Source organism: Lingula anatina, chromosome 5 (assembly GCF_051362555.1).
Source record: "Lingula anatina isolate TDL-2025a chromosome 5, LinAna3.0, whole genome shotgun sequence".
In the NCBI taxonomy this organism is placed as follows: Eukaryota; Metazoa; Brachiopoda; class Lingulata; order Lingulida; family Lingulidae; genus Lingula; species Lingula anatina.
The window spans coordinates 24,700,319-24,727,752 of NC_141771.1; the positions used below are offsets into that span (position 1 = coordinate 24,700,319).

The 27,434-nt window shown below is 37.4% G+C and overlaps 1 protein-coding gene across 1 annotated transcript in view; it reads left to right on the plus strand.

Moving 5' to 3' along the window:
• LOC106153025 (polypeptide N-acetylgalactosaminyltransferase 5) overlaps positions 1–27,034 on the plus strand; it is a 40,092-nt gene extending 13,058 nt beyond the window's left edge. The window contains exons 3-14 of the mRNA XM_087013940.1: positions 10,460–10,683; positions 12,145–13,057; positions 13,340–13,493; positions 13,818–13,984; positions 16,850–17,014; positions 19,231–19,444; positions 20,233–20,350; positions 20,746–20,931; positions 21,328–21,456; positions 21,833–21,937; positions 22,303–22,431; positions 23,113–27,034. Of these exons, the coding sequence (XP_086870066.1) occupies positions 12,670–13,057; positions 13,340–13,493; positions 13,818–13,984; positions 16,850–17,014; positions 19,231–19,444; positions 20,233–20,350; positions 20,746–20,931; positions 21,328–21,456; positions 21,833–21,937; positions 22,303–22,431; positions 23,113–23,247 (1,890 nt within the window). The 5' untranslated portion in view covers positions 10,460–10,683; positions 12,145–12,669 and the 3' untranslated portion in view covers positions 23,248–27,034. The remainder of the gene's footprint in view (positions 1–10,459; positions 10,684–12,144; positions 13,058–13,339; positions 13,494–13,817; positions 13,985–16,849; positions 17,015–19,230; positions 19,445–20,232; positions 20,351–20,745; positions 20,932–21,327; positions 21,457–21,832; positions 21,938–22,302; positions 22,432–23,112) is intronic.
• The last annotated feature ends 400 nt before the right edge of the window (positions 27,035–27,434 follow it).

Sequence of the window (27,434 nt, forward strand, 5' to 3'; positions counted from 1 at the left end):
GTGACCCTGTTGTGCGTTCAATGACCCTCAGAATGGGCTGCAAGCAAGCTGATATATAATAGTATCCTGCTGAATTTAGCAGCCCTCAGGTGTCTTGCCATTATAATCATGATCCTCTGACATAAAAAAAATGTACTTTGATGTTGACTCAACAAAGTATTTAATAGTGATGTAGGAGCGTGGTCATATCTGTGGATGGAATTTCTCGCATAAAGCTATAAAACTTTTTGCGGTATGTACCTCTGTATACATATTAAATATAATTCTAATTTATTGTATTTGTTAATGGCATTTTCAACTCTTTGAACTCTAGACTTGTGCATGCATTTATTCCGCTTTTTCTCTTAGGCTTAAATAATTAGAAAATTCTAAATCTAGTGGAAAGACAGCATGTGTGTGTGAAGAGATAGTAAGTAAAACAAGAACTACAATTGACCTGAGGAAATAGGAGGTGTATAAAGAGCGATGAGAAGTTTGAGGAATAGTTGTCTACTAATGGCCTAACAGAGCACACTAATGCATCTTTAATGATAAAATTGTACTCGTCTAAGTGAGGCTATATGTGCTGATGATGTGCTGAAGGAGTATGGTACTGACAAAGACAGAAAAACTCTCGGGATCTTTTGTCATCAGGTTTAAAAAAGATTCACACACGCATGCTAGCATGCATTCTCTCACGTGTGCACACAAATAAAAACTAGATAATAATAATAATAATAATAATAACAATAATAATAATAATGATGATGATAATGATGATGATGATGAAAAAAGAAAAATATGATGGCTTCAGGTTTGGCTGGAAAATTAAAAACACCTACCCGTAGCCTGTATTTGTGTACTTGTATTTCTGTAAAATCATCTTCCTCACATTGAAAGGTCAGTTGCTATTTTCCCTGGGCAAAACAAAAAGGTCTTTGGTTGTCTCTTGTGCTTTGGTGGTAAACCATGTCTGTCATTCTATGAATTGTGTCTAAAGAAAGCGTAAGGTTGAAACATCATGCATTTTATCAGGTTTAGAATTTTTTCTCAATATATTACTTGCTTTCCTCCATCACTTGTCTCCTGAGGTCATCCTCTTCATCTATTACTGGGACTAAGATAAACAGTTTTAACTGGACTGGAAGTTGGCCTTTTAAGCTTTATTTATTGAAAAAAAAGAAAGAAAGAAATAAATAAAGAAAGAAAAATAGCCAGAAGGTGGCTTAATGTTTGATTATAGTATTTTAAAGTAATGCCGCTCTCCAATCTTCTGTCAGTTTGGCATCAATGAGGCAGCTACGTATACTTGTACTGTTGTGTAGTCACTGTAGTGCATCTTGTGCCAGAATTCAGTGTTAAAACTCCGCTCTCTACAAGTGCTGTTTGGTCCTAGGTGAACCTAAGGTTCATTATGGGCTTGTTCACAACTGGCTGAGCCACGAACTAACTAGTCTGGGGATCAAATATGTGGCAACCCACTTGAAAGCGTGTCGATATTTCACTGCTCTGCAATGATGACGTGAGTGGTTAAACAAACACACTTGCTCTTCCAATCCTCTTTGATCCACACTTAACCATTCATTGTCAAGATCACACCATGTTTGACCTACGGATAAGTTAGTCCCTGGATGAACTGGTTCTTAACGGGGCCCTATGACTTCCTGTGTTTAGAACTTGTAATCTGCCCCTCAAGATGACCCGTGCCAAGTTTGATCTGCCCAGCCTTACTATAAATACGCCCAATAGGGTCATGTAAAGGCTTGGGATAGAGTGGCCATAGAATTATGACATTTCTTTGCCAAATGTTGTGTTTAAAAATGCATTTCATGTGTAGCTAGCCATCCACTGAGAATGGTAGCGACCAAGTGTGGACCAAAGGGGATAGGTAGGACAAGTGTATTTGTGGATGTTTTTGTCTTAAATTCAGGAAGATTTAGACAGTTTTGAAGAATAAAAGTTGAGTAACGTGGATATTCCATTTAGGGGTCGGTGATTTGTGTTTTTGACTGCACTTTGATATGTAGATAATGTTCACTGGAATCAGTGGCTGCCTGGTTTAAATGAAAACCAAGACAGACAGACAAGTGTTTTCCCTAGAATTCATCTTCTTGGAAAAGTGACTTATTGTGTGGAAACATTGAATTGTGTAAGAAAATAGAGAGTTATTTTTAACAAAGATACAGTAATAGAAACCCTGAATGCGATGAGTTCTTCCTAACATTTGAAAGCATGTCAACACATAAGAAGCCTGATGCTGAGAACTGAGAACGCGATTCCAGGAATGAGTACAATTACAAGGTATTGTAACTGTTTTTTTCTGAAACATATTCTGAAATAATCAGTTAATTTGCCTGACGTGATCATTCTTTGCTGCTGTCATTTTTCCCACGACAAAGTTGTGATGAGAAACCTGTGGTGTCAATTACAAAGGAAAAAAAACAGAATTTCATTATTTTTATTAATGGACCTGAATACCCCTAACTCCAATTTAGACATCATTTGTCAGTGTACTCATCTGGTTTTGTTGCAGATTACAAATTGTGATTTCCTTTGAAGATTGGTAGCAACGCTTTAATATCATTACTACCTGAGGAAGAGCTTTTCAGGGAAATTATGGTCTCTTTTATTAATAATATTTATTTATTTATTTATTTATTTATTTATTTATCAGCAAAATAATAATAGGACATTGACCAAGACTACAACCATAGTTGGGGCTAAGATTTTCTACTTTGTGTGTTTGGATGAGTGACTTATCCCAACTCCATATTTGTCCACTGTTTCAGCAGCTGTGAGGGGCGGGTAGGGGTGGGGTAGTAACAAAACAGCAGAAAGCCAGATAGAATCTTTCCCCACAGGTGCTCATACCTTTATTTTGTATACTATTTAAGGCCTCATTCAGAACACAGGACAAACATATCTACGGATCAAATATGGCCGACCCACTTGAATGCTTGTTGCGTAAACCCGGCAGGAAATCTATTCAGTGTCTAATCCCGAATTAAGCAGCAAGCTTTTTAAATGAGTTGCCATATTTGATCCGTGGATTTGTTAGTCCACTGTTCTGAATGTGCCTTAAGAGTACATGTATTGTAAATGTAAATAAGTTTATTAAAACATGGCAACCGAAAGGTTGAAGTTATGCATAAAATGGAATGAGAATAGAATTTACAAATTAAAATAATGATATACAAGTATCATATAGGATATATGCGAACAGAACTTAATGAGATAAAAAGGATAAATTAAAATAAATGAATTAAAATAAATTTTTTCACAGGCATCTGAAAGTTAGTGTAAAAGAGGATGGAGTAATGATAATTAAGTACAATTAAGGCCAAAATAATTTTTAAAAGTAAAACTTAGACCACTGATATATCAGAGACCAGGCTAAGGTGAACTCAGTTCAGTTCACTAGGAAACACCCATCAGGGAAGCAATTACCTCAAGAAGTGTTGATCTATCCTCAGTGTAAACGCACATTAAGTTCCATCTCAGCCAGGATGTGTTTGCTTGCGGTAGTGGCTCAATTATTTCAACCAGTTTCAGATACATAATTTTGGAATCATTGAAGATACATTTTTTTTTTTTTTTTTTTTGTAGCATTTTGGTGTTTTTACTGCGTAGAATAGAAATATAAGGTAATCTACCTTTTAATTATGTTGCTACCACTCAATAGGAATGTTCTATTTTTAAGAATCTATTACTTAAACATATAGCATCTGTAAAATTCACAACTTTCCTGGTGAAAATGCTCCAGCCATTACCCTAGATACTGTAACAGCTATACTGTTCACCGGGGAAAGTAAATGACAGCTGTTATGGAGCTGTAGAATTCGGAGCTTTCCCCAGCACCATCCATTTCCAGTAATTAGGCAGATGTCGGCTGATTTGAGCTCCGATTACAAAGTCATTTGCCATCCAAGCACATTTCTGGATATTTGAACATGATTCATGACTTCAGTTAGTGTAACATTAGTTGGTTATAAATCTTAGGTTACTCCAACATGATGCAGCGATTTCCTCATTTCAAATAAGACTTATGGTACCTGGGAGATGGCGTGGGGGGGAGGGGGGGTTTGGGGGGGGGGAGGTATGACTCTCCAAGTGACTTGTTAGATAGGTGTCTAAGACAGTTTGGGATGTCACAGCTTGGATGGTGCTATCTGCTCTCATCTGTCATTTTCACAGTGATAAGCAAAAATATGTCCATGGTTTTGATTTGCATGAAGAACTGATGACTGACAGCTACAATTATTAACTGTTGATAGAGATCAGAAAATCACCAAAGTTTGGCTGATGACAAGACAAGGACTGACCAAGATGCACTTCACAGTACTAAATGCTTTATTGCAGCGCTGAAAGAAAACGGCGGCTATGGATTTCCCATCAAAATCATATGTATATAATAGTATTTGTAGTAATTACCATCATCGCAGCTATTAACTGACAGCCAACGGCGTTTTCCTGATTGGTGGAGATGTTCCCAGCAGATTTCATCAGAATCAATAAAAGCTTTGGCTACGACTGCTCTCTCTGTTACTGGAACATGGTTCTAGGTGATAACATCAGGGCAATAATGAGTGATTTCTGTGGAAACCAGCTGATGTTTGATGTGGCAGTGTTAGGGTACAGATAGTGCTGAAGAGGGAAGAGTAGCAGTAGGTGGAATGGCAGATGGCTTCACCCCGCGAGAGGCGCCCAGAAAGTGTGAGGTATACATGGTACTGGGAGGTATATACAGACATGAGCTTTTGCCACGTAATTAGGGAATTCTGTTTTTTTTTTTTTTTTTTTTTTTTTTTTTTACAAGGCTCCAGAGCAATTAAACCCCCAAAATCATATGAAGGTGTTTGGTTCCACAGTACACGTTCAGAATTTTATTTTCTAAAACCTGATATCATGTCTGTATATATATATCTTAGTTTAATGGAGCATAAAACTTAGTCTAGTGTATGCCAATAATTCCTCACTATGATTTATTGTGTCTGAATGAAATTTAATGAAAATGAAATATTATTGGACAGTTATGATATTGACTTGATGAAGCAGCCACAGTTTTATTTTGTATCAGGACTGGGTTCTGTTCATGTTGTTTTAATGACTTTTTTTACTATAATTGCCATTGCTTTTTTGATTGGTTGTTTGATTGATTGGATTGTTCATTGAAACATATTTTTAAGGGGAAGAGGTAGCTAAGTGATGAAATTAAAAGGGTCAGCCTACATAGCTGATTTTTTTTTTTACCCCATGGTTGTGAAAAAGATAATTTAGGTGCATACAATCTGATTTCCAGTCCACATACCTCATATTTAGGATACAAGCCATAGTTGTCTAGCAATGTGACTGAGATTTGTGTGACCCCAGCGTGATAATGCGGCAGTCTGAGAAAACTTAGCATCCATTTGTTCTCTGCGTATACCTAACATTATTCCTCATGTTTGTTCAAATTGATTTTTGTTTCCCTGTGGCTTTTTTCAGAGATGAGTATTGACCTGAACAATTTGTGTTTTGCATCATTTGCACTAGGGAGTAAAGAGGGCGCTACGTAAGGGTCTGCACCGTCTCCCCCTCCCTCCCCCCCTCCCCCTGCCCGCCAAGCACTCTATTTCACTTTATCCATTATGAATAAAATTGCTCTGTTTGTGGACTTCTTCACTGTAAGTAGGAGAGATGAGGTTGTGTTAGGGTGCATTCCCATAGATTTTAGATCAATCTATCCCTATGGGGAGTCTCACTAGATTACTGTCAGATAATCCAGCTTGAATGTCCGTCCCGCCTACTGCAAGCTGTAAGGGGGTAATTAACTTTCATGCCCACTCGGCTGACAGCTATTTAGCGTGAACCCTCAGGGAGTTAGGTCGATCTAAAGTAGATTGATGATATCTGTTTAAGACTTATGGCAAACAGCTTGGCAAATTGATATCTGTAAAGATCATAGACCGTGTATTAACTGGTGACCTAACTACATTGTATGGGCAATAATAACAAAGAATGGCCTGTGTACAGCTAGAGAACCACACTTCTGGCTGTGTCAGTGAAGAAAAAGCTGCACATTATAATTTATGGCTGCCATCAATTTACCAAGCTGTGTGTGATATCACATAACTGACTACATTCACTTCCAAGTCGTCTTCATACATCTTCTGCCTACTGCTTCCCAAAGATATATTAATGTTTTAATGACTGTGGATTTTATTTGAGTTGTGTTGAAGAAGCTGGTACAGTCTAATAATTATATACTGATATGTGACAGAGGATTTACTCAGAGGGTCACTAGTGAATTCTTAAAATGTTGATTCATAAAGTTTCAAAAAGATATTTTTTTTAGGTGTCTGAGAGCATTTTTTTATGAATAACTGAAAGTGATAAAACTAAAAAAAAAATCTAGAAGAATTGTAGTGAAATTTATGAAAATAGCAAGTGATTACAGTAATTTCAGTCAAGTTGTAGTGTGTCTGTAGCACTACATTTCCCATTCTTATTACCCTGCCATATTTCCCTTTTGTCATTTCCTAATTGATTCAAAGCTGAAGTTCTGTTTCTGGGAAGTGTCAATTTTGTGTTAGTTTTAGGAGACTTCAGGGTCAGCGCAGTGGCTCATTGGTGATCAGATCAGATTACTGACATGTGAGCTGCCATTTCTTGTCCTGTTATCACTCTCAGGATCACCCTTAATGGCCCTTAATTCCAATAATTACATGAAAGCCATAACAGTTCAGCAGATGTACTAGTATTGATAAGACCGCCCGTACAACTTCTGATATTTGTGTTGTGTCTGAACCATTTGACTTCATTAACGTGATTACCTTACATGATCAACAGGACTATTATGACTATAAATTTCCTGGAATATGCTTGCAGTAAAGTGTATTTTATTTTACAAAATTCAGATTAAATTTGTGGTCTTCACTCAGGATTTTTTTTATGTGCTTTATCTTGGTCTCTTAGAAGTTTATGTTACCAGTGACACAGACCAGGGAGGGGGGGGGGGGCTGTTTCACAAATAACTAATGCCAGCTTCGTGAAACGGGGCCCCAGGTCTGTTACTGTAGTGACTTAAATTTCTACATTTACCAGACAATATTTTAGCATTTGCAACTTTAAGCTGATCAAATAAGGAACCGAAAAAGATAAAGTTATCACAATTGTTGACAAATGTCACCAGGGAATTGCTATTGTTAAAGCATTTTGTGGAAGGTTTATTTTTAAATCATCTTCGTGATGAGTTCTGGAAGGGCAGATTGCAAACCCCTGCCAGGGACTTCCAAGGCTTTATATCCCTGAGTGCTGTGTCTGCTGCTGCCAGATAACAGAGGAATCAGAGAGACAGAACAGGCTTCTGGGGGCTATTATTACACACCCTGCTTCTACAAGATAAAACTTAGGGATGGTTCCCAGACCCTAGCATACTAACTGTGGATCGATCTATCTCCTAGGGGATTCTTGGTAAGTTGCAATCAACTTAAGCAGATTAGATGTCTGTCACGCCTACTGGAGCTGCTAGCTATGAGGGAATAAATCATCATTTAGCAGCTTCAGTAGGCGTGCCAGACATCTAAGCAGATTAAGCTGAAAGCAATTTAGTGAGAAACCCCTTGGAGATGGATCGATCCTGTTGAACTGATCTAGGTAAGGGAACCCTGTCTAAAGCACTTGTTTTTGTCAAAACCATTGTGAATACTACTTCAGCAGTCAGTCTTCATCTCCAGAGTTGCTGTGAAAACACCTGTGTTAGTGGCAGAGATAGCCACATGTTCTGTGTCCATGAAGGTGTTATTGTCTATTGACCCGAGCCTGCATGCTGATTGGTTCTTGGTAATTCACTCAGTCACAGGTGGTTTACACGCACCCTGGGATGGTGGATCCACATACACCCTGGGTATCCAGGTGTGTTGGGGAGAGTGAGGTAGAAGCACCCTAAGATTCACATGTCATAGCTGGAAACTGATATGTAGTGTCAGAGGGTAGGGAATACTACCCCCCCCCCCCACCTCCCCCTTAATCACCAATCACCAAGATTAAAACAGCTTGATCACCAATCACCAAGATGTATTCAGGCCAATTTCCAATCACAAGAATTCCTGAATCATGCTTCACACAGAATATTGGGCTCAAATAGTGCATCACGCTTGAAAAATAAGAGCAATTACGCAAAACACAAAAGATATTCCCTACTAGTACCTTCTTGTCATCATTCCTGTGCAGTTTCCAGTAACTGCAGCTCCAGTTTCAGAAGTCACAGTCACTGCACTGAAGAAAACTGAGTTTATCCAGGAATATCTGGGCACCATTAAAAAGTTAATTTCATACTTGACTTTAATTCTAACTCTGCAAGTCCTTGCCTATAAATTGATCCATGATGAATTAGAAATATTGAACTTTTTGAAATATAAAGGCATTGGGTCCATTCCCCCCCCCCCCAACCCCCCAAAAAAAATAAGAAGAAGAAGAAGAAAAATTTGTTCAAGTTTTGATGTTGACAATCATTTGCTTCTAATTGACAAAGTATTGTTATATCCTGTGCTAAAAAGAATACAGTTTTTATGGCCAAATGAAGATCAATGGCAATAAGAGTTGTGCAGAATGTGAGCTACAGTAAGCAGAGAACACACTGGCAGAAATAAGCTGAGATGATATGTGGAAGACCCCAGTACACTGGAGACCTGCAGTGGTCGTGTTTTTAGCCAAGATAGGCTGAACTTACGTAAGACATCACAAATAAGTAAATTAAAAAAAAAAAAATAGTAATTGCAGAAAATTATAAAATTTATATGTTTATAAATATTTTAAAATCTTGAAACATGGATTGGCTTTATGTGAGAAATTGTATTTGTTTTGAGAGTATCTAACAATGATAACCATTCAGAAGTAAAAGGTTAGAAATTTGTTCACATCATAGTGCTTACCAGACCTATTAAAGCTCTCACTTTTGTAAGGTTTCATGTGCAGATACAGTAAAGACATTTTCCCTTGGCTTCCTCCTCTCCCTTTGTTCTTCTTCAGGAACCCCCAAGCATCTATTTTTACTAGTAATCATGTAATGTGCCTCATAACATTGTTACACCTGAATATGAAAAATTGATTGTCAAAAACATTACTTTGTTGACAGCTATGACTGTATTTGTGATGTATTGTATCCCTGTACTTACATGTTCCACAACAACTAATTAGTTTTCTTGCACATGCCTCAGCTGGCTTGTTGTAAAGAATCATTGGTTTTCTATGGTTCTGATGGCATGTTAGATGTGGGATCATTTATAAATGACAAGGTTTTACTACTGCAGAGGTGGTGGAGGAAGCAGGTCTGGGAGGACTCATGAAGGATGAGAGAGAGAGAGAGAGAGAGAGAGAGAGAGAGAGAGAGAGAGAGAGAGAAGACATGCAAACAGAAAAGATGGATAAAATTAGCATTGTGGTGAAAGGTTTCTTCTAATGTGAAAACTAATTATTTTTAGGAGATGTTTTTATGTAGATAAAGTTTCTAAGGGGTTGGGATTGAAAACAAAATTGTTTTCTCTAGGAGCAGCCCATCCCAAGTATTCAAGGAAGCATTTTTAACACTTCAATAATTCAGGAAGAGACGGCTTCGTTTTCTTGAAGCATGGCCCAGTCTCTCAGTCACCGTGGCCCAGTCATAATTTTGTGGGGAACTATATACGCAGGCCCCTTGTCGTTAGGAGGGAAGTAGTCTCCATTATTAAATAACAAAAGTCATGGTTTGTTACATGTGGATGGTGATTCAGCTGTTATCAGAGATGGTCACAGGTGTACTAGTACCTAAGTTAAAGGATGGAAAAGATGGGATTACTAATGGTGTGATGGTAGGAAAATAGCACCTGAAGACTAATAATAATAATAATAATAACTGTTCAACCTCCTTAAATAACCATACTCAAATATGGAAAAATTTAACAAAAAAAAAAAAGTTCCCAAACATTTATTATTTGATATTGTGAAGCTTGACAGTTAAACACCTGGTTCACCTTGATCTTGGTCCCTCTGCATGGTCATTCTTATTACAGAGAGAAGCCAGGAGGAAGTTTTTATAGAACTGACCACCTGTGACTGTTCTGACCACTGCAGTGTAGACTGACCACTAAGTGGACGGTGTTATACAGGATTAATATCTCATATAATTGTCTTCATTAAATGTGGTGATTAGCTCTACAGCATGTCTTGTTCAGGTATGTGTATAATGACAATGACAGGGTTTTCACCTGTGTGTGGATGTGAAGTGACAGAGAATGTCGTCCTGTTTTGTAAGTGATGATGTCCGTAATTTACATACGGGACGCAGACAGGTTGGCTTTCAGTATGTGTCGCAGGTTTAATCTCTGTGATTTCACCACATTCCTGAGTGCATGTGCCTCCTAGAGGTATGGGAACGTTTCACTTAGTCTAGCAACTAGAACTGTGTGGGAATGTTTCACCAACATTTTTTAACTAAATGTCATCTTGTCTTCTTTATCCACAGACAAGAGGTATGAGAAGCTGTGTCACAGCTGATGACCGCCGCTGACTTCATACATTCCTGACGTGGACACAGATGACCACAGCTGGACACACAGTGGACACTTGGACCAAAGGTCATCATCAGAACTGGACATTTTGGATGACTGGTCTTTCTGTTAGCAAAGAGACTATATATACATATCTATACCAGTGTGTGGATAAAGGAAAGAAGAAAAGCTATTTAAGGTGAGTTATCGAATTTACATATATTTAAATATTTATACATATGATATGTAGACTTTTCATTAGCATTAAAGATTTTGATATGATGTTTTAAATTGCTTTATAGTGCATCACGGTTTTATTTGATCAATTGTTTTGTTTGAAGTGGAATAGATGAGTTTCAGTAGAACTTTTGTAAAATGGAGAGCCTTACTAGTATTTATTTATTTATTTATTTATTTATTTATTTATTTATTTTATTTATTTATTTATTATCCCACTTTACAAATGTTGAAAACTTGTGGCATGTTAACAACCTGAAAATTATACTTGTCTCCCCAGCTGATTATGAATCATTAAACATCAGCAATTATAATAACTTCAATCACCATATGCTGTTGTCAAGATACATAATAATCACTACAGTAACTGCTTACAAGCTTTATGTGACGTATGGAAAGACAGACTGAAACCAAGACTGGTGTGGTATGAATTATGTCACATGATATTCAGATTAATTCACTATAGCTGTCCACAGAGTTAAACCAAGACTGCTTTGGTATGAATTATGTCACTTGACATGCGTTTTGATTCATTATTTGTCTATTGCTGTCAAGGAAATTAAACTATGACTGGTTTGGGTAAGACACATGTCATAGGAAAACCAAATAAGTATCCAAGATGGACCTACCATCACCTCACCCATCAAACAAGGATATATATATATGACTGAGTGACAAATGTCCATATATGATAATATCACTGGTGAAAGTACTGTAGTTGATGTTCTGGAGAGGTATATGTAATGTGGACTGGTAATAGGACAGACTTCACTTAAACAGAATTTATTACACATGGTGAATTCCTGGAGTGCAATATTGTGTGGGATATCGTTAAACAGTTCCATTTGCTACAGTGTGTGTTTGAATTGACTAAAGTTACATTTGTCAATAGCTAAAGAAAAAATGTAACTGATAATTACCAGCCGATACTTCACCTGCTGACAGTCAGACTTCGTCAGGGAAATGAGGGCTGTGTTAGGTATTATAACTTGTGTGGGATACATATTGCTGTGATGGGTTGACATCTGACTTCCTTTTACAGAGAAGTAGCAGAATTACAGCAATTTGAGTTATTCAAACATAGCACATAATTTCCATACTAGAAATAGCATTAATTTTGGTATTTGTGGATATTAATGATTATAATTACATGATTATGTCTGCAAGTAAAGTTAATTTTTGTAAATTGGGGCATTTGTGAGAAAATCCTGTCTGAGGAAATCCAATCTTGATGGCTTTTGAAAATTAAGTTATTTTATCGCTGTTTTCAAGACATGACATTTCACTGCAGCTGTGGATGGGATAAAGATATTTTAGAGCTGTTAGTCTATAATGACTTCTAGCGAAAGGAAATCTCTAAGCCTGAAACAATGTCACAGTGGTATTTTAGATCTTATAAAAGTTGATTACTTTCAATTTTCAGACATATCTGCACTGAAGGGAAAGATATCCTAGGAACAGAGAACATCTTCAACATTACTGCTGGAGGTGATTTTGTATAACAGGACTAGTGCCATTAGTAGAGAAAGGAGTCACAGAGACGGATTCTACCAGATTTAAGTCATTCTATTTATAGACCACATTGACTTGATAATGAGGTCAAACTGACCCAGTTACATAAATTAGATATCAGAATTATAACTACTTGTAGTACAGGGCCTGCATATCAACAAGTCCAGGGAATTAATACACACCTAGAAGCAGGTGTGTGACTAGGAACTAGGATCAGGTGCCCGTCATGTTGTCAACTCTCTAAAACTTAAGTGATTTAACCAAGATTCCAAGGCTCTGTTGATAGAGCAGGGCAAGAAGCACCAGAATTCCATCTGACCTTGGATAAGGTCAGGTGACTGTGATAAGAACACTGGCTGAATATCGCCCCAGGTGACACAAACTGCACATTCTGCAGCCGCCATATTACTGGCTGTCGTCCTAACCTGTAGTAGACATGGCCAGTTTCTTTAGGAGACGGAGAGGACTGATTTTCAAGGCCATCTTGGCTGTTCCTATATTATGGCTGCTGGTAGTGGCGCTATTAGCCTATCAGGAGAAGGACAGGAAACACGCTGACGAGGACGTTAATCCTCTTCATCAGCGTAATGTGCGTGAAAAGAGAGATCAGTGGGGAGAACAGAATTTTGTACATGATAACCCTCATGGAGGCAACGAGGGTGGCAATAGGCATGAAAACGAACAAAAAGTATACAACGAAGAACAGGCACCAGATGGCGTTGTAAACAACGATGGAGGAGATGCGAAGCAGGTCCAACATGAGCAGGCGCCAAAACCTCGTCCACATATTCCAACCAGTACAACACCCAATCCTAACGCCCCAGGTAAGTGAAAGGGATTGTCATACCTAGTTTGGTATTATGGGATGTTGGACAGTTTTGACATATTTTTCATCAAAGGGTGACTGTGAGTAAGATGTGATAAAGGCTGTACGATAGAGGGTTGAAATGTTATGCCTCATCAGTAAATAACACAATTAGCCTCATTGAAACAAACATACTTTTTCTCCATCTTTGCATAATAGAAATAAAAATCCTCACTGTTGAGTATTGTGTAAAACCAGCTGTTCGTGCTCAGAAAATAAATGAATATTGTCATGGCTACAGGTGAAATGGGGAAAGCTGTGATTATCAAGAAGGAAGATCTCTCCCCAGAAGAGAGGAAGAAATATGACGCAGGGTTCCAGAAGAACGCCTTCAATCAGTATGCCAGTGATATGATGTCATTACACAGGAGTCTGCCTGATGTCAGGGATAAAGAGTGAGTACCCATGGGGGGTGGGGGGGATATTAGTAGTAGTAGTGGCAAAGAGATAAGGAGAAGAGGAGTAAAAGAGAAGTAGAGAGGTTGTGGGAGGTAGGTAAGGGGAGAGAAGGTTGACTTCTGCATTTGGCAAATTGATTTCCAAGTAAAACAGTTGAAATACTTTTGACCCCCCCCCCCAAAAAAAAAAAAAAAAAAAAAAAAAGCTCACCTGAAGTGTATTGTATTTGAATTTATATTTGCTACGAATGATCAGTTGCTCAATACAGATTACCACACTAAGTACAAATGGAAATATCTTGTGACTGACTATCATTTCAGATGCCGTGATTTCAAATATGCCAGCCACCTGCCAGACACCAGTGTTGTCATTTGTTTCCATAACGAGGCTTGGAGCGTCCTGCTTCGTACCGTCCACAGTGTCCTGGACAGATCACCCGCACATTTGATAAAAGAAATTATTCTAGTGGATGATTTCTCTGACATGGGTAAGAGTGAAATATTTGTTGTTGTCTTAGGCTTCATTCACATGCAATGTCTATTTTCTAAATTCTATTTTCTATTCGCGGCATGTCTTATGATCACGGTCTGTGCCCTGAATATCCCGCGGCGTAATTACTGGCAGCGCGAGCCAGTTACTATAAGTACTATAAGTAACTGGCTCGCGCTGCCAGTAATTACGCCGCGGGATATTCAGGGCACAGACCGTGATCATAAGACATGCCGCGAATAGAAAATAGAATTTAGAAAATAGACATTGCATGTGAATGAAGCCTTAATTTATCACATATTATTTCCCAATTTATATATTTTCAGTTATTCAATTAAGATGGGTAAGGAAAGGGAGAAATGGTATCCCTGTACTTATCTTTATTATTATATTTATTTAAAAAAAGGACTTTTAGGTTTTGATAACCATCATCAGTCGAAGTACATAAAAGAGGGTAAAAACACTTCATTTATTTATAAGAAATTAGCAGTGTACAAATCTAATGTAGATCATACAGGCAGTTCCAGGTTTATTTGAACTTTCAATTTAGATGTGAGGACTTTAAATTTTCATCCAAAGAAAGGCAAACCTGAGGTCAGGAAAACCAGGAAGCAACCAGTTGTCCTGGCTCAGATGCCAGAGGGACTGAACTAAGTGGAAAGGTTTTGACTGTAAATCCCCACAGAGCTAAGGACCCCTGGTCTAGTTCAGTGATAGAGGAGAAGCATAAATAAACAAGATCTAAACTGAGCTGACTTCTGAATGGATACAGTTTCACCAAAGGACTTCTTTATAACTTGTTTTCCTTGGCACGATGACAGAGTGCTTATTAGATTGACCTCCAGAATATAAACTGAGAGAGAGCCAGAGTGTGTGTTCTAGGAGAGAGAGAGAGAGAGAAGGAGAAGAGAGAGAGAGAGAGAGAGAGAGGAAAAGAAAAAAGATAAACAACGAAACCCAGATAATCACCTGAAAACAATAGAAGGGACTTGAACCCTTAGCCATGTCAAATGTGTGTGTGTTTGTGTGTGTGCGTGAGTGTTTGTGTGATTGTGCATGTCTGTGTGTGTGTGGGGGGGGGGGGTCTGATAGTAGCCAGGCTACTAATTAAGTTGCCAATCTCAAAATAGTCCAATCAAAAAAAAAAAAAAAAAAAAATCGATGTACCACTTGATGTAAAGTGGGGTTAAGATCCTGATTGTATAAGAAATAAAAGAATTGTTGTAACTGATACAGTGTAGCATGTGAAGTGGCTGGGAAAGCCTTCCTGTAGCATTCCGGTAGCTTGCTCACAGTGGGTGGCCAGGCATTCCCTGACTGTGCACATTCTTGTGAGAAAACCCAGGCTGTAATGGAATATATAGGCCAGAATATATCCCCTCTAACCATCCTCTGGTACGGGACTCACATTTAGCTGAAAATATTTAAAGCAGAAAAAGAATTAAAAGTATTTCTTCCACACACCTCTTTTCTGGGGATCAACTGATACCAGTGACCTCTCTGTAATCTTATGTTACAGCCAAGGCCTCCCTGTGCTGCCAGAATGGTATCATAGCTATTATATAGCTGATTCAGAATATGAGACATAGATTTAAATTTTTACTAGTACATCTAGATTTATTTCATGACTTACACACAAGGAGGAGATTTTTCTAACTGTTGGCAGATTTCCAACTATTGGGGAGTGAAATATATCATTTTTGAGATTGATGCAGATCTGCAATAAAAACTTGGGGGGAAGGGGGGGGGGGGGGGGCGGAGACACTGTATAACAAAAAAGCAACATATTTCATAATAAAATAGGTCAGCACTTGCAGAGCTCAGACCTACAAGAACAGTTCAATTTTTGATGATATTAATTAACTCATTAATTAATGGATTACCACCAACATGTTACTGTTTGTTACATGGGCGACTCTTGACAGTTTCAGAATTTTTTTAATCAAAATTTGTCCACAATTTCTTTCACAATATTGCTTCACGTAAGCTTAACCAAAACCATCTTCTGGGCTAGGCATTTGAAACACAACCCAGTGATTTTCAGTGAAATTCTGTCCATGGCCCTTGTGAATTTGAGCACATCAGAATTTGCATGTACTTCTTTGTGGAGGTAATCATTGAGAACTGTTATAGCTATATCTACTGGATATTCTGTATAAAGAGATTTCAGTTAGAATAATTAAGCAAAAAACAAATGTAGTCCATTAATGTGATGAATGACACCAAGAAGTGGCTCTTGAAGCACCTTCCTCAGTTTGACGAGTTTCTTAATGCTGATAGTATAGCACTAATGTGTTTTACTAAAATACTTGTGTTTATTTAGATAACATCAACTGGAGAAGAAATGTTTGTGATAATTTTGACACCTGATATTTTTATTGACAGAATTCTCAGAAGCATTGAAATGTTACCAGTTGTGTCTTAACAATCTGCTTTAATTCTGTTGTTTAAAATCCTCAGTTGTGCTTCTTTTGGCAAGTTAAGGTATCACTGGCACTTCTTTCTACTTCCTAACATGTTGATAAAGCTATTTCTGTGAAAACTCTGTTAAGAATTTAACACTTTTTGTTGTTATCTAGATTTCTTTCCAAGAAATAATTAAGTGTTTCTGTTTAGCTTCTGTAAAGAAATAATATATATCCATGTTCTTACCCAGAGAAGATAAAGAGCTAAGAAGAACCAAGTTATATTATTGTTTCTATTTAGATCATGTGAAAAACTAAGTCATATTATTAGTTCTATGTAGACCATGTAAAAAAGTCATTGTATTATTTCTATGTAGATCTTGTGAAGAAGTTATGATTATTTATTGTTTCTGTGAGACCTTGAAAAGAATTATTAACATATTCTTGTTTCTCTGCAGACCATGTGAAGAAGCCTCTAGAAGATTACATAGCCAAACTGGGCAAGGTGCGCATAGTCCGTGCCAAGAAAAGAGAAGGTTTGATCAGGTCACGACTTCTGGGTGCCTCCGTGGCCACGGGACAAGTGATCACGTATCTGGACTCCCACTGTGAATGTACTGAAGGTATGATATGTGCTGTTATGTATACGTGCGCGTGCACACACACACACACACACACCAGGTCTCGCACTGTAAATGTTAGGTAGGATGTATACTATTATTCATGTGCCCACACATGCATGCACACATGGTCACGTATATATACCTGTACACACAGGCTGTATTCCCAAAGCTTTTAGATCGATCTATCCCTGCAGGGCGTCTCTCTAGATTACTGTCAGATAATCCAGCTTAAATGTCTGTCCCGCCTACTACAAGCTGTAAGGGGGTAATTAACTTTTGTGTCTGCCCGGCTGACAGCTATTTAGCGTGAACCCCCAGGGAGTTAGGTCGATCTAAAGTAGATCGATCTAATCTCTGGAAATGGGGTCATACACAACACATGAAAGAGAGAGACACAGATGAGAGAGAGAGAAACATACTAGTAGTTGTATTCTGAAATGGACATTAAAAGCTGTTCTTCTCCAAAAATTTTTTGAGAAAAAAAATAAACATTGAAGGAAAACCATGATGATAAAGTATTTATTCAGAGAGAGATGTGAAGCACAGGAGAAGACACCTGTTCTAGGACTTCCCAAAGCACTATTGTTTCTTTTATTGTTAATTATTGATGGGAGTCTGAGTGGATTATCCCATTTACAAGTGAACAAATTACCCAGAGACTTTCTAGATGGAGCTTTAACTTGATGTAATGATCAGAAATTGGGACTGGACTGGACTGGTATCAAATTAGATGGAAATAATGGGGATTTAGAGAAATCTAATTACTCTTCTTTGTTCTTCTTAAAGTGCGTTGAATGTGCACTAATAGAGAAATGATTAGAACACATACTAGGGTTGTTAGGAAATTCATGAAATATCAAGGGATTTTTATTTTTTACAATAGCTTAGAAAAACGTAACTTCTTTTCTTTTTGAGGAAAGCTTGAAAGCTCATTTTCTGGTATTCATATATATATATATATATATATATATATATTTTATTATAATAGAAATGTAATTATCATTCTCAAGATAGTTCAGTATAGGTGTTGGATGTTTAATTGTTGCTAGATCCCTCCAAACTTCAGGATGAATCAACACAGGATGTAGCAGCAGAGTTAGAGCAGGGAAAAGAAAATACAATGATGTATTTTAATTAAAATGTTGTTACTGGCGTTACTTCTCTTAATTCATCATCTCTGAGCAACAAGCAAATCTAAAGCTAAGTTTTAGTTGGAGTAACTGTAGTGAATTAAAAGTATTGATTTCTCTCTCTCTCTCTCTCTCTCTCTCTCTCTCTCTCTCTTAGGCAAAATGAAGGTTTTGAATTGGAGTTATTTCATATGTCTCCAAACTTTGCAAATTGGAATATCAACGAGAGAAACATGGTCTTTTGTTACAGGTTGAAAAAAAACCTGAAAAAACTTATTCTTGACATCGGCAAGGGAAATATAAGTATTGATTGTCTCCAGAAACCAATAAGACTGCTCCAGTAGGAAGTCTTCAGAAATTGGTGATTAGTTACATGCCCAATGCAATTGTTATCGTATTTTTAGAGTTTATGAAGTCATTTTTTATGTTGCTTAGATGAAATGTTGCTTGGTTTATGAAGCCTGAGTGGGGAAAATGGATAGTAAATGATGGTTGATTCTGTGGAGTGGATCATATTGAAGCTATTTGTCATTTGCACTTTTTTATGAAGTCGAGGCATGGTGAAAATAAGTATTTGTGATACATACAAGTGTTTCAAGCTGTTTCAGTATGCAGGTGCGTAATATTGAAGTGTTCCTGCACAAACAAAGATCACAGACACTAGAGGCAATGTTTCTTTTTCCCATAAACATTTACCACCCATCCTAAAAACCTTAGAATTATACAAGGTGTTATCTTCTAGGTTGCTCACTTATTTAAGGGATTATCTTCTATGGTGTTTAGAAACTTTACTTTGATAGGGATGGGAGGGGGGGGGGGGTTAGATCGATGTACCTGACTTTTATAAGAGGGTCCTGGCCGCTATACCACCCAGTGGTCAGTGAGTGTCTGCATCTATTCACATCAGTCTGATGAAAGCCTACATCCAGCTTGGCCGTCAGCTAACAGTATGAAAGTTTTTCAGCTTGTTCTTCATTTATGATCCAGCTACCAAGCTAATGAACATTTTTGCTTATTATCTTCTAGGCTGAATAACTTATTAAGATCAAATCGGATGGTAAATCTCATTAAGCTATTATCTTCCAGGTTGGTTAGAACCTTTACTTGACGTCATCGCCAAAAACAAGTCCAACGTGGTGTGTCCTGTCATAGACGTCATCGAGGACGACAACTTCAAGTATGACTTCAGCAGTGCGCGGGGGACCAGCATTGGGGGCTTTGACTGGAATCTACAGTTCAACTGGCACCCTATACCTGACCACGAGAGGAAGCGCATGAAGACGCCATTTGATCCCATCAGGTAAGTAGCGTGAGGCTTTGTGTCTAGATTTATGTAGGTCCCATTCAGAATTGGGGACTAACTAGTACGAGGGTCAAATATGGCCAACCCACTTGAATACTTCCCCATGGGTATATCTATTCAGTGTCTATTAGCGGATTAGACGCCAAGCTGTTTAGTGGGTCGCCATATTTGACCCTTGGACTAGTTTGTCCACAGTTTGTTCTGAATACAGCCATTGAGGAAGTTTTCTGTCTGTCAAACTGATTATCTACAGAGATTTCAGCATAATAATAATAGTAAAAATATTTGGGTCAAAATTGTTAGGACTATGCAGGTTTTCTTGATTTTCAGGCTTTACTTTGATCGTTTTCAGTCTTTTTGTTCATGCCTTGACACCAAGCTTATGTTTTCTGGATTATTAATTTTTTACAACTTTCACCCATGTTAAAATACTTATTATAATGATAGTCTTAATTGTAAGAGTTTCTAAATTATAGGAATAATAATTCAACAACTGTGAGTTTCAGTTAATAAGATAAATGAAATTACTGAAACTAAAAGAAATGGCCATCAAACCAGACAAGTTCCTGTTCTAATGTTGTAATGTTGTAGAACTGACTATGTCTATATATTTATTTACATTGCACCACATATCTTAATATCTTAACTATTTTCTTTTTATTATTATCTTTACTTATCTTATTCTGTTAATTTTACCCCTGTAAAGTCTTCTGAACATTTGTATATGGATTTAAAAATAAAGATTATTATTATTATTATTATTATTATTATTATTCTACGTCCAGGTCACCCACCATGGCAGGAGGGTTGTTCTCTATCTCAAGAGAATACTTTGAATTCCTGGGTACCTACGACCCCGGAATGGACATCTGGGGTGGAGAAAACCTGGAGCTGTCATTTAGGGTGAGATAGTACGACGTGTGTGTGTGTGTGTGTGTGTGTGTGTGTGTGTGTGTGTGTGAGAGAGAGAGAGAGAGAGAGAGAGAGAGAAAAGGTAGTTGAGTGTGTGTGTGTGTGTTTGTGAGAGAAAGAAAGCTAGAGAGATTAAGAGAGAGAGAGGTGTGTGTGTTTAAACATACAAGGAGAGAACTTGGAGCTGTCATTTAGGGTGAGATAGTGTGTGTGTAAATGTGTGTGTGTGAGAGAGAGAGAGAGAGATGGGTAGTGCAAAATTTCACAAGAAGTACATTGTGTATTGCAGATGATTTAAAGAGAGACCAACTACATTTTAGTTCATTCTTCATTTATACAGCTGTGTATCTGTGACATCCCATAAAATTCTGTGTTCATATTCTCAGATCTGGATGTGCGGCGGCACGCTGTACATCGTCCCGTGCTCACATGTAGGGCACATCTTCCGTAAACGCAGCCCATACAAGTGGAAACCAGGCGTCAATGTGGTGAAGAAGAACTCTATACGACTGGCTGAGGTCTGGATGGACGACTATAAAAACTACTACTATGAGAGGTTTAATCACGTCCTGGTAAGAAATGCTACAATTTTAAGTCTTTCAATTTTGTTATATATGACATATAAAGTTGAATTGTTTTTCAGATATCAGGAAAAAATTACCAATAGAATTATAAATGAATTACAAATAGCCAAAAAAGGTGGTACATCTACACCATTTTAACTTTGAACAGTGGAACAATTTTTACTCATTATCATAATAATGTTATAACATACTAACATTTTTGTGAAAATGTCAGTTCAAAAGATTGGAACATTCAAAACCAAGTTATGACCAGATATACTATGAATTAAGAAGTCTAACTATCGTTCTTTCAAATTTCCTTTAAAAAAAAAATCTACAATTTTGTAAATCCCAAGGGAAACTGGAGAAATAATGATTTTAAAATTCAAAGTTACATCATTTCAGGGAGACTATGGAGATGTGACATCCAGGAAAGAGCTCAGAAAGCGTCTCCAGTGTAAATCATTTGACTGGTATGTCAAGAACATCTTCCCAGATCTCTTCATCCCTGGTGAAGCTGTCGCCAGTGGGGAGGTAAGATAGTCATATGGATGTGCGTGCACATACACACACACACACACACACATTTAGAAGTGCTTAAATCCACAAGCTTCACAGACAGCATTTTACTGAAAATAATTTTGTTGTGCTTTGTCTTCCCAGATTTCATTTTTGGATCATTTAAAGAGGTTTCATGAATACAAATATACATTGTGATAATAAGAGATGTTGAAAACATATGATAAAAATTAGAGTACATTCATATACACACCTGTCAGATTTATTATACAGCATTTAAAATTTGGAATTCTTGAATTTCAAAGGAAACAGAATATTTGAAAAAGATTCAACAGCTTTTTAATGCTGATATTGTTCAGAATTTCATCTTTTTCTTTTTTTGTGTTCACAGATCCGTAACCAAGCTCAATCTCAGTGCCTTGACAGCTCAGTGGACCACAACGCCATGAACAAACCTGTCAAAATGTGGCCTTGTCACAACCAGGGAGGCAATCAGGTACTGTCACATCTAACACAATATAACAATATGTCACAACTAACACAATATTTGACTGTCACACCTAACACAATGTCACACTTCAACCAGTAGGCCAGACTCAATATGTCATTACCAAGAAGGAAGTCAAGGTATTTGTTTTTACGTGCACTTGTTCTTTTGGGTGTGGGAGGTGTTGAACAGTGTAATTACTTCTCACATCACTTTTAAGTTCAAAGTACTGCTGGCTACTCCTGTGCCATGAAGTTCAGACAGTCATATAAATATGCTGTGGATCAATATTTATATTACTTTCCAATGAAATACCTGTACTTTGATATAGCAGATATTATGCCTACATGTCTGTTGTTATTTTTTCCTTGCAGTACTGGATGTTAAGTAAAAACGGAGAGATCCGCCGTGACGAGGGCTGTTTTGACTTCACAGGTCAAGGTCAGGTTCAGATGTACACGTGTCATGGCCAGAAAGGAAATCAGTTCTGGGAGTATAGAGCGGTAAGCTGGGGACTGGCATTGAGGATTTTTCATGGTACTGTATGTGTGCATTTGTGTGTATGTGTGCGTTTGTGTGTGTACAGTATATATTTGTGTGTGTGTGTCTCTGTGTGTGTGTGTGTGTGTGTGTGTGTGTGTGTGTGTGTGTGCACATGCGTGCATAAGTTAGGGGTTGGAATTGAGTAACTCTGTTGGAATTGAATACTTTTGAGAGTACTGCGTTTGTGTGTGTGGGGGGGGGGGTGGAGGGAGTTTGTAAGGTGATTATATAACAGCTGTTGGAATATAGAGAGGTAAGCTAGGGGTTGCATTTGAGTACTTCTGAGAGGAGAGTGAGTGTGTGTGTGTGTGTGTGTGTGGGGGGGGGGGGGGGGGGGCAGATGTACAGTGTTTTATTAACCAGCTGTTAGGATGGTTAACTAGTCTATAGAAACAATCACCTAGGACAATTATTTATTAACAGTATCACACTTAACATATTTAAACACTGTCACACCTAACACAATATTGTCAGATCTAACTCAATATAACACTGTCACACCTAACACAATATTGCCAAATCTAACTCAATATAACACTGTCACACCTAACACAATATTGTCAGATCTAACTCGATATAACATTGTCACATCTAACCCAATATTGTCACAGCTTACACAATATCACACTGTTGTTTTCCAGGATGGTCATCTGATGCATGTGAACAGCCAGAGATGTATGGAGCTGTCTGGTGACGGTCAGTCCATCCTGATGGAGCCATGCGGTAATAAAATACGCCAACTGTGGCTGTGGAAGAGAAAAGACGGCAGCTCATAGCACAGGGGGCACCACATACATAGTGTAGATATATACAGCGCTTTCAAGATTTTAGTGCAGGAAGAGGAGCGAGAGATCTGGGGTCAAATCAGAGACAGAATTTGCTGGGTTTGATTCCAGGGCTTGGTTTCTTTGAGACATATTTGGATGTGCTGTCAAGAAGATGAAGAGACAGTTATGCTCAAGCAGGGTTTGTTTTTCCTGGAAAATAAAGATGCAGAGGTCTTAGGGTCCCAGTGAAAAATTGTGAGAAACTTAACTCTGGGAAGTGGGACGGGAACTTCAGATGGATTTCACTGACTGGACCACCATTTATAATACATGAAGTATAGTACTTCCTGAGAAGGGACAGATTAAGAAGTACAAAGATTCTGGAAGAATCAATACTTTCTTACAGAGAAAATACATATAATGGAAAAGAATTTCCATATACAACTTTATGTGTAACGAGAAGTGGTAAAGAAAAACAATGCATTCAAGGTGCCCTTTAGAATAGATTGCTTTCACACTACAAAGAGGTAAAGCATTGTGCTTTTAGTCATGCACACGAGATAGACTATGATTATACATATGAAGGAATGCTCTTCTTACCAGTGAATTGAAGTTGATGTCTGAAAAGCGGGTTTTGAGTAAAGTCTCCTCTCTGATGCATTTTATTAAGGGTGATGCAGCGAGAATGTCAAAGGTATCCCCAACTGCAGCTTGAGTGTCTAGTCTAGTTATTGAAATGATTGGTGGTGATACCATGATATGTTGGTGAAACACAAATGATAAATAAGTAAAACAAACACTTCTCTTGTAAAGTGAAAGTGATTTTGATTCAACATGAAAAACAGACCAAAGATCATTCTGTACTTAGAGCTATAATGTGGACGTCATTTGTATGTTAACAAGGACTATATTACTGCTCAATATGTCCTCTTTAATCAAGATTTTGTATCAAGATTTGTAAAAGATATAGTAGAACAATGTCTTTTCAGTGATTTATATCAGGAATTATAGAAATATAAAGAAACATTTATACATCTGGCTGATAAAGCTAATTGATGAAATCCAGTCTAGAGTAGAAATCTTCAAGAAAATACAGTTAAAATTTCCATTTATTTATGAAAATGGTGCTTAGATGCCTGACCGAAGAAATACCAGTGAAATAGGATGTAGAACCATAAGTAAATTTATATTATGGCCAAGATAAAAATAATGTGTTTCTTCACATTAAGAATAATTTTATGGTTCTCTAATCGGTATCTGACATCCGTTTTAACTGGCAATAACATTTAATTTAAATTTTGTCATACTAGTGACTTATCTACTTCAGCGACATGTAAACGTTTTCATATACAAGTTTTAGTGTAGGGTCAAATGTATGACTTTTGCTATCAGTACTTATATGTCACTAATTTATACTTAATTATGATATGATTTTCAGCTACCATTCCAATATCAGTAAATGTGTGTACTTGGTATGTTATCTGCTACTTAAGCTGGCAGGTCTTATGTTTTACAACTGGTTTTGTTGCGTAGGCCTTACTTACCACAGATATAACTGATAGAATCATAAAAGAGAAAACAGTGTCATTGTCCCATCTTTTTGAGGTCCAGTTCATAGGAGAACTTAAGCTCTTATGTAGGACTTAAGCGAAAAGCATGGTTTGAGAATGGGGTCTAAGATTATAGGAAGGTTAAACAGATTGGTAAAAATTTACGTTCTGTTTTTTCAGTCACACCTCAGTGGGTATGACATGTACTGTATGTTTAAGTTGCTATTTTTTCATAAAGAATCACTAGCATGTGCAGGAAATGTGTTCCAAGCATGCCAAGAAACATAAATTAAGTTTTAAAAAATGCTATTTAGTTAAATGCTATCATGGGTCTTTTATTTTCACAAAATAACTTCATCCCCAAAATCAGTCTTGACATTAAGAAGGAAGGTTTTGTGTAAGAAACAGCAGACTTGTTAGCCAGTTATTTATTACCTGTTGTTATGAGAACACCCTCTCCCTGCTGAATGTAGCAGTGTTGGGGGGTGGGGGGGGTATCTACAGTGAGGTCACTTAGGGAGCGTTCAGATAAACCCATCGTACTAGCTGGATCAATCCAATTCTGAGAGAGATTCTCCCTAAGTGCAATCACTGTATATGGCTGAAATGTCTGCCACACCTCAAGTTGCTAGGGGGTAATTATCTGACTAACTAGCTACTGGAGGAAACGTGTAAGACAATTAGGTTAATTACACTGAATACACATTAGGGAGAATCCTGCGAAGAGTTGGAACGATCCAGCTGGCAAGATGCTTGAATCTGAATGCAGTGTTAAATCTAACCCGATCCAAGTTTATGTCCGTGTCTGAACGCACCTTTTGAAGTGCTTTGTTGATTTTAACAATTATTGCCATGGTAACAACTGCCAAACACGCTGTGATGATTACACTGACTTGTAGATGAAGTGTTACCATGGCAACCCTGTTCCCAGTTGTTAGTGTAAGGTGATAGTAGCAGTAGAAGAGGTATGATATTTTATAGAGATCAACTATATTTTATAATCCAAAGAAGCTTGATAAGGTATATAATGTTGTAGTTAAAATTGGTAGTTTGGTGGGGAGGTGGGGGGGGATTTGCTGGGAATGTGGTTCACGGTTGAACAGCTGGGGTTTGGAGCAACTCCGCAACAAAACGTACCTCCAATTCACGGTGTAAAAAATCTATCTATTAGCTCTGAATTGCGAAGTAGGGTTATAATATTGTAATAAAATGTTTGAACTTTGTTCCAGGGCTTCGTTATATCTAGAGGAACTATTGGAGCTTTGCTAGTCCCAGGAAGTGGGCTGAAGTCCCATATTGGTGCCATATTAGTATTAAACTTAGTCGTGAGCTACAAGTGAGATATGTTCTATAATGATTTAAATTACATTGCAATTATCCAAGCTCTATGTTACATGTAGAGTGCTAACTGCTAGGGCATTGCGTTACAGTACTGGAACATAAGTGTTAAACTAGGTCAAGTAGCGTTGGACGTGGGGTTAGGGTACTCCCCGTCAGCAGTGTAAAGTAGGCTATCTGGAGTTGCTTTCTTAACAACTGAGGGTTAGAATAAATTCTATTTTCTGAATTTATTATTATTATTATTATTATTATTATTATTAAATGTCGTAGCTTTTTCTTAGAGACTGAGGGCTAGATTAAATATGTATTATTATTTTTTAATGTCCATGTGTATGTGGGCAGCCAATAAGTATCTAGGTAGGTGATAAAGTCTTAGAGCAGCTATGTAGATTTTGGGGAAACCACTGCTGGCGAAGTGCCATGTTTTCCTGGGTAAAATACAATCCTGAAGTGAAAATAATATGGTGTTGATCAAGTAGTTTTTAGAATAGAAGTGATTATTTGTTGCTAAGTTTACTTTAAGTACATATTCCATACAACGAAAACGAGTACGAAAATGTGTAAGAATATTCCTGATAAATAGTAGAAAATATTTGGTTTGTATCGTCATACATATAAGTAAGCTGCAAAGAAGTACCAAGAAAGCTAGACGATGTAGGGGAGTGGGCATTATTAAAAGAAGAAATATTTATGATAAGTATTAGAACTGTGTGTGATGATTTACGGACTTTAGACGATCAGTAAGTATGATTTACCTCATGATTGCTATTTATGAAAACTCTTGATCTATGCAATGACTTCAGATTATAGCCTGAGACAATACGTTGCCTTGACAACTGATTAACCAATCAGAAGCCTATGTGATTGTCACGTGACGAAAATGAAAATAAATGTAATGAAATACGTTTTGGATTATTTTGTTATTAATAATTCTAGGAAGTATAATTGTAAAAATCAATAAAACATTAATGCGAAGCTTAATTGTCTATTTAATGATTGAATGATCGATTTATTTATTTATATTTTTAGATATTCATTTATATCTAGATCCCCCCCCCGAAATTGCAAACCTCCCTCGGTGAAAAGGAAAAAATAATTTAAATCTTTAAAATATAAGTCTGTATTAATTCAGGATTGTGACAACACAACCTTATCTCCTAAATAGCTGTCTGTCTGGAAAAGTTCGTCACAATTAAGGAGACATAAAACATGACTCTGAAGGCACTGTCACAGCTAGGGTGTAACACTGACATATGAGAAAGATTCCCCATACACCAACAAACGCAAGGGATTCGTAAGAATTAC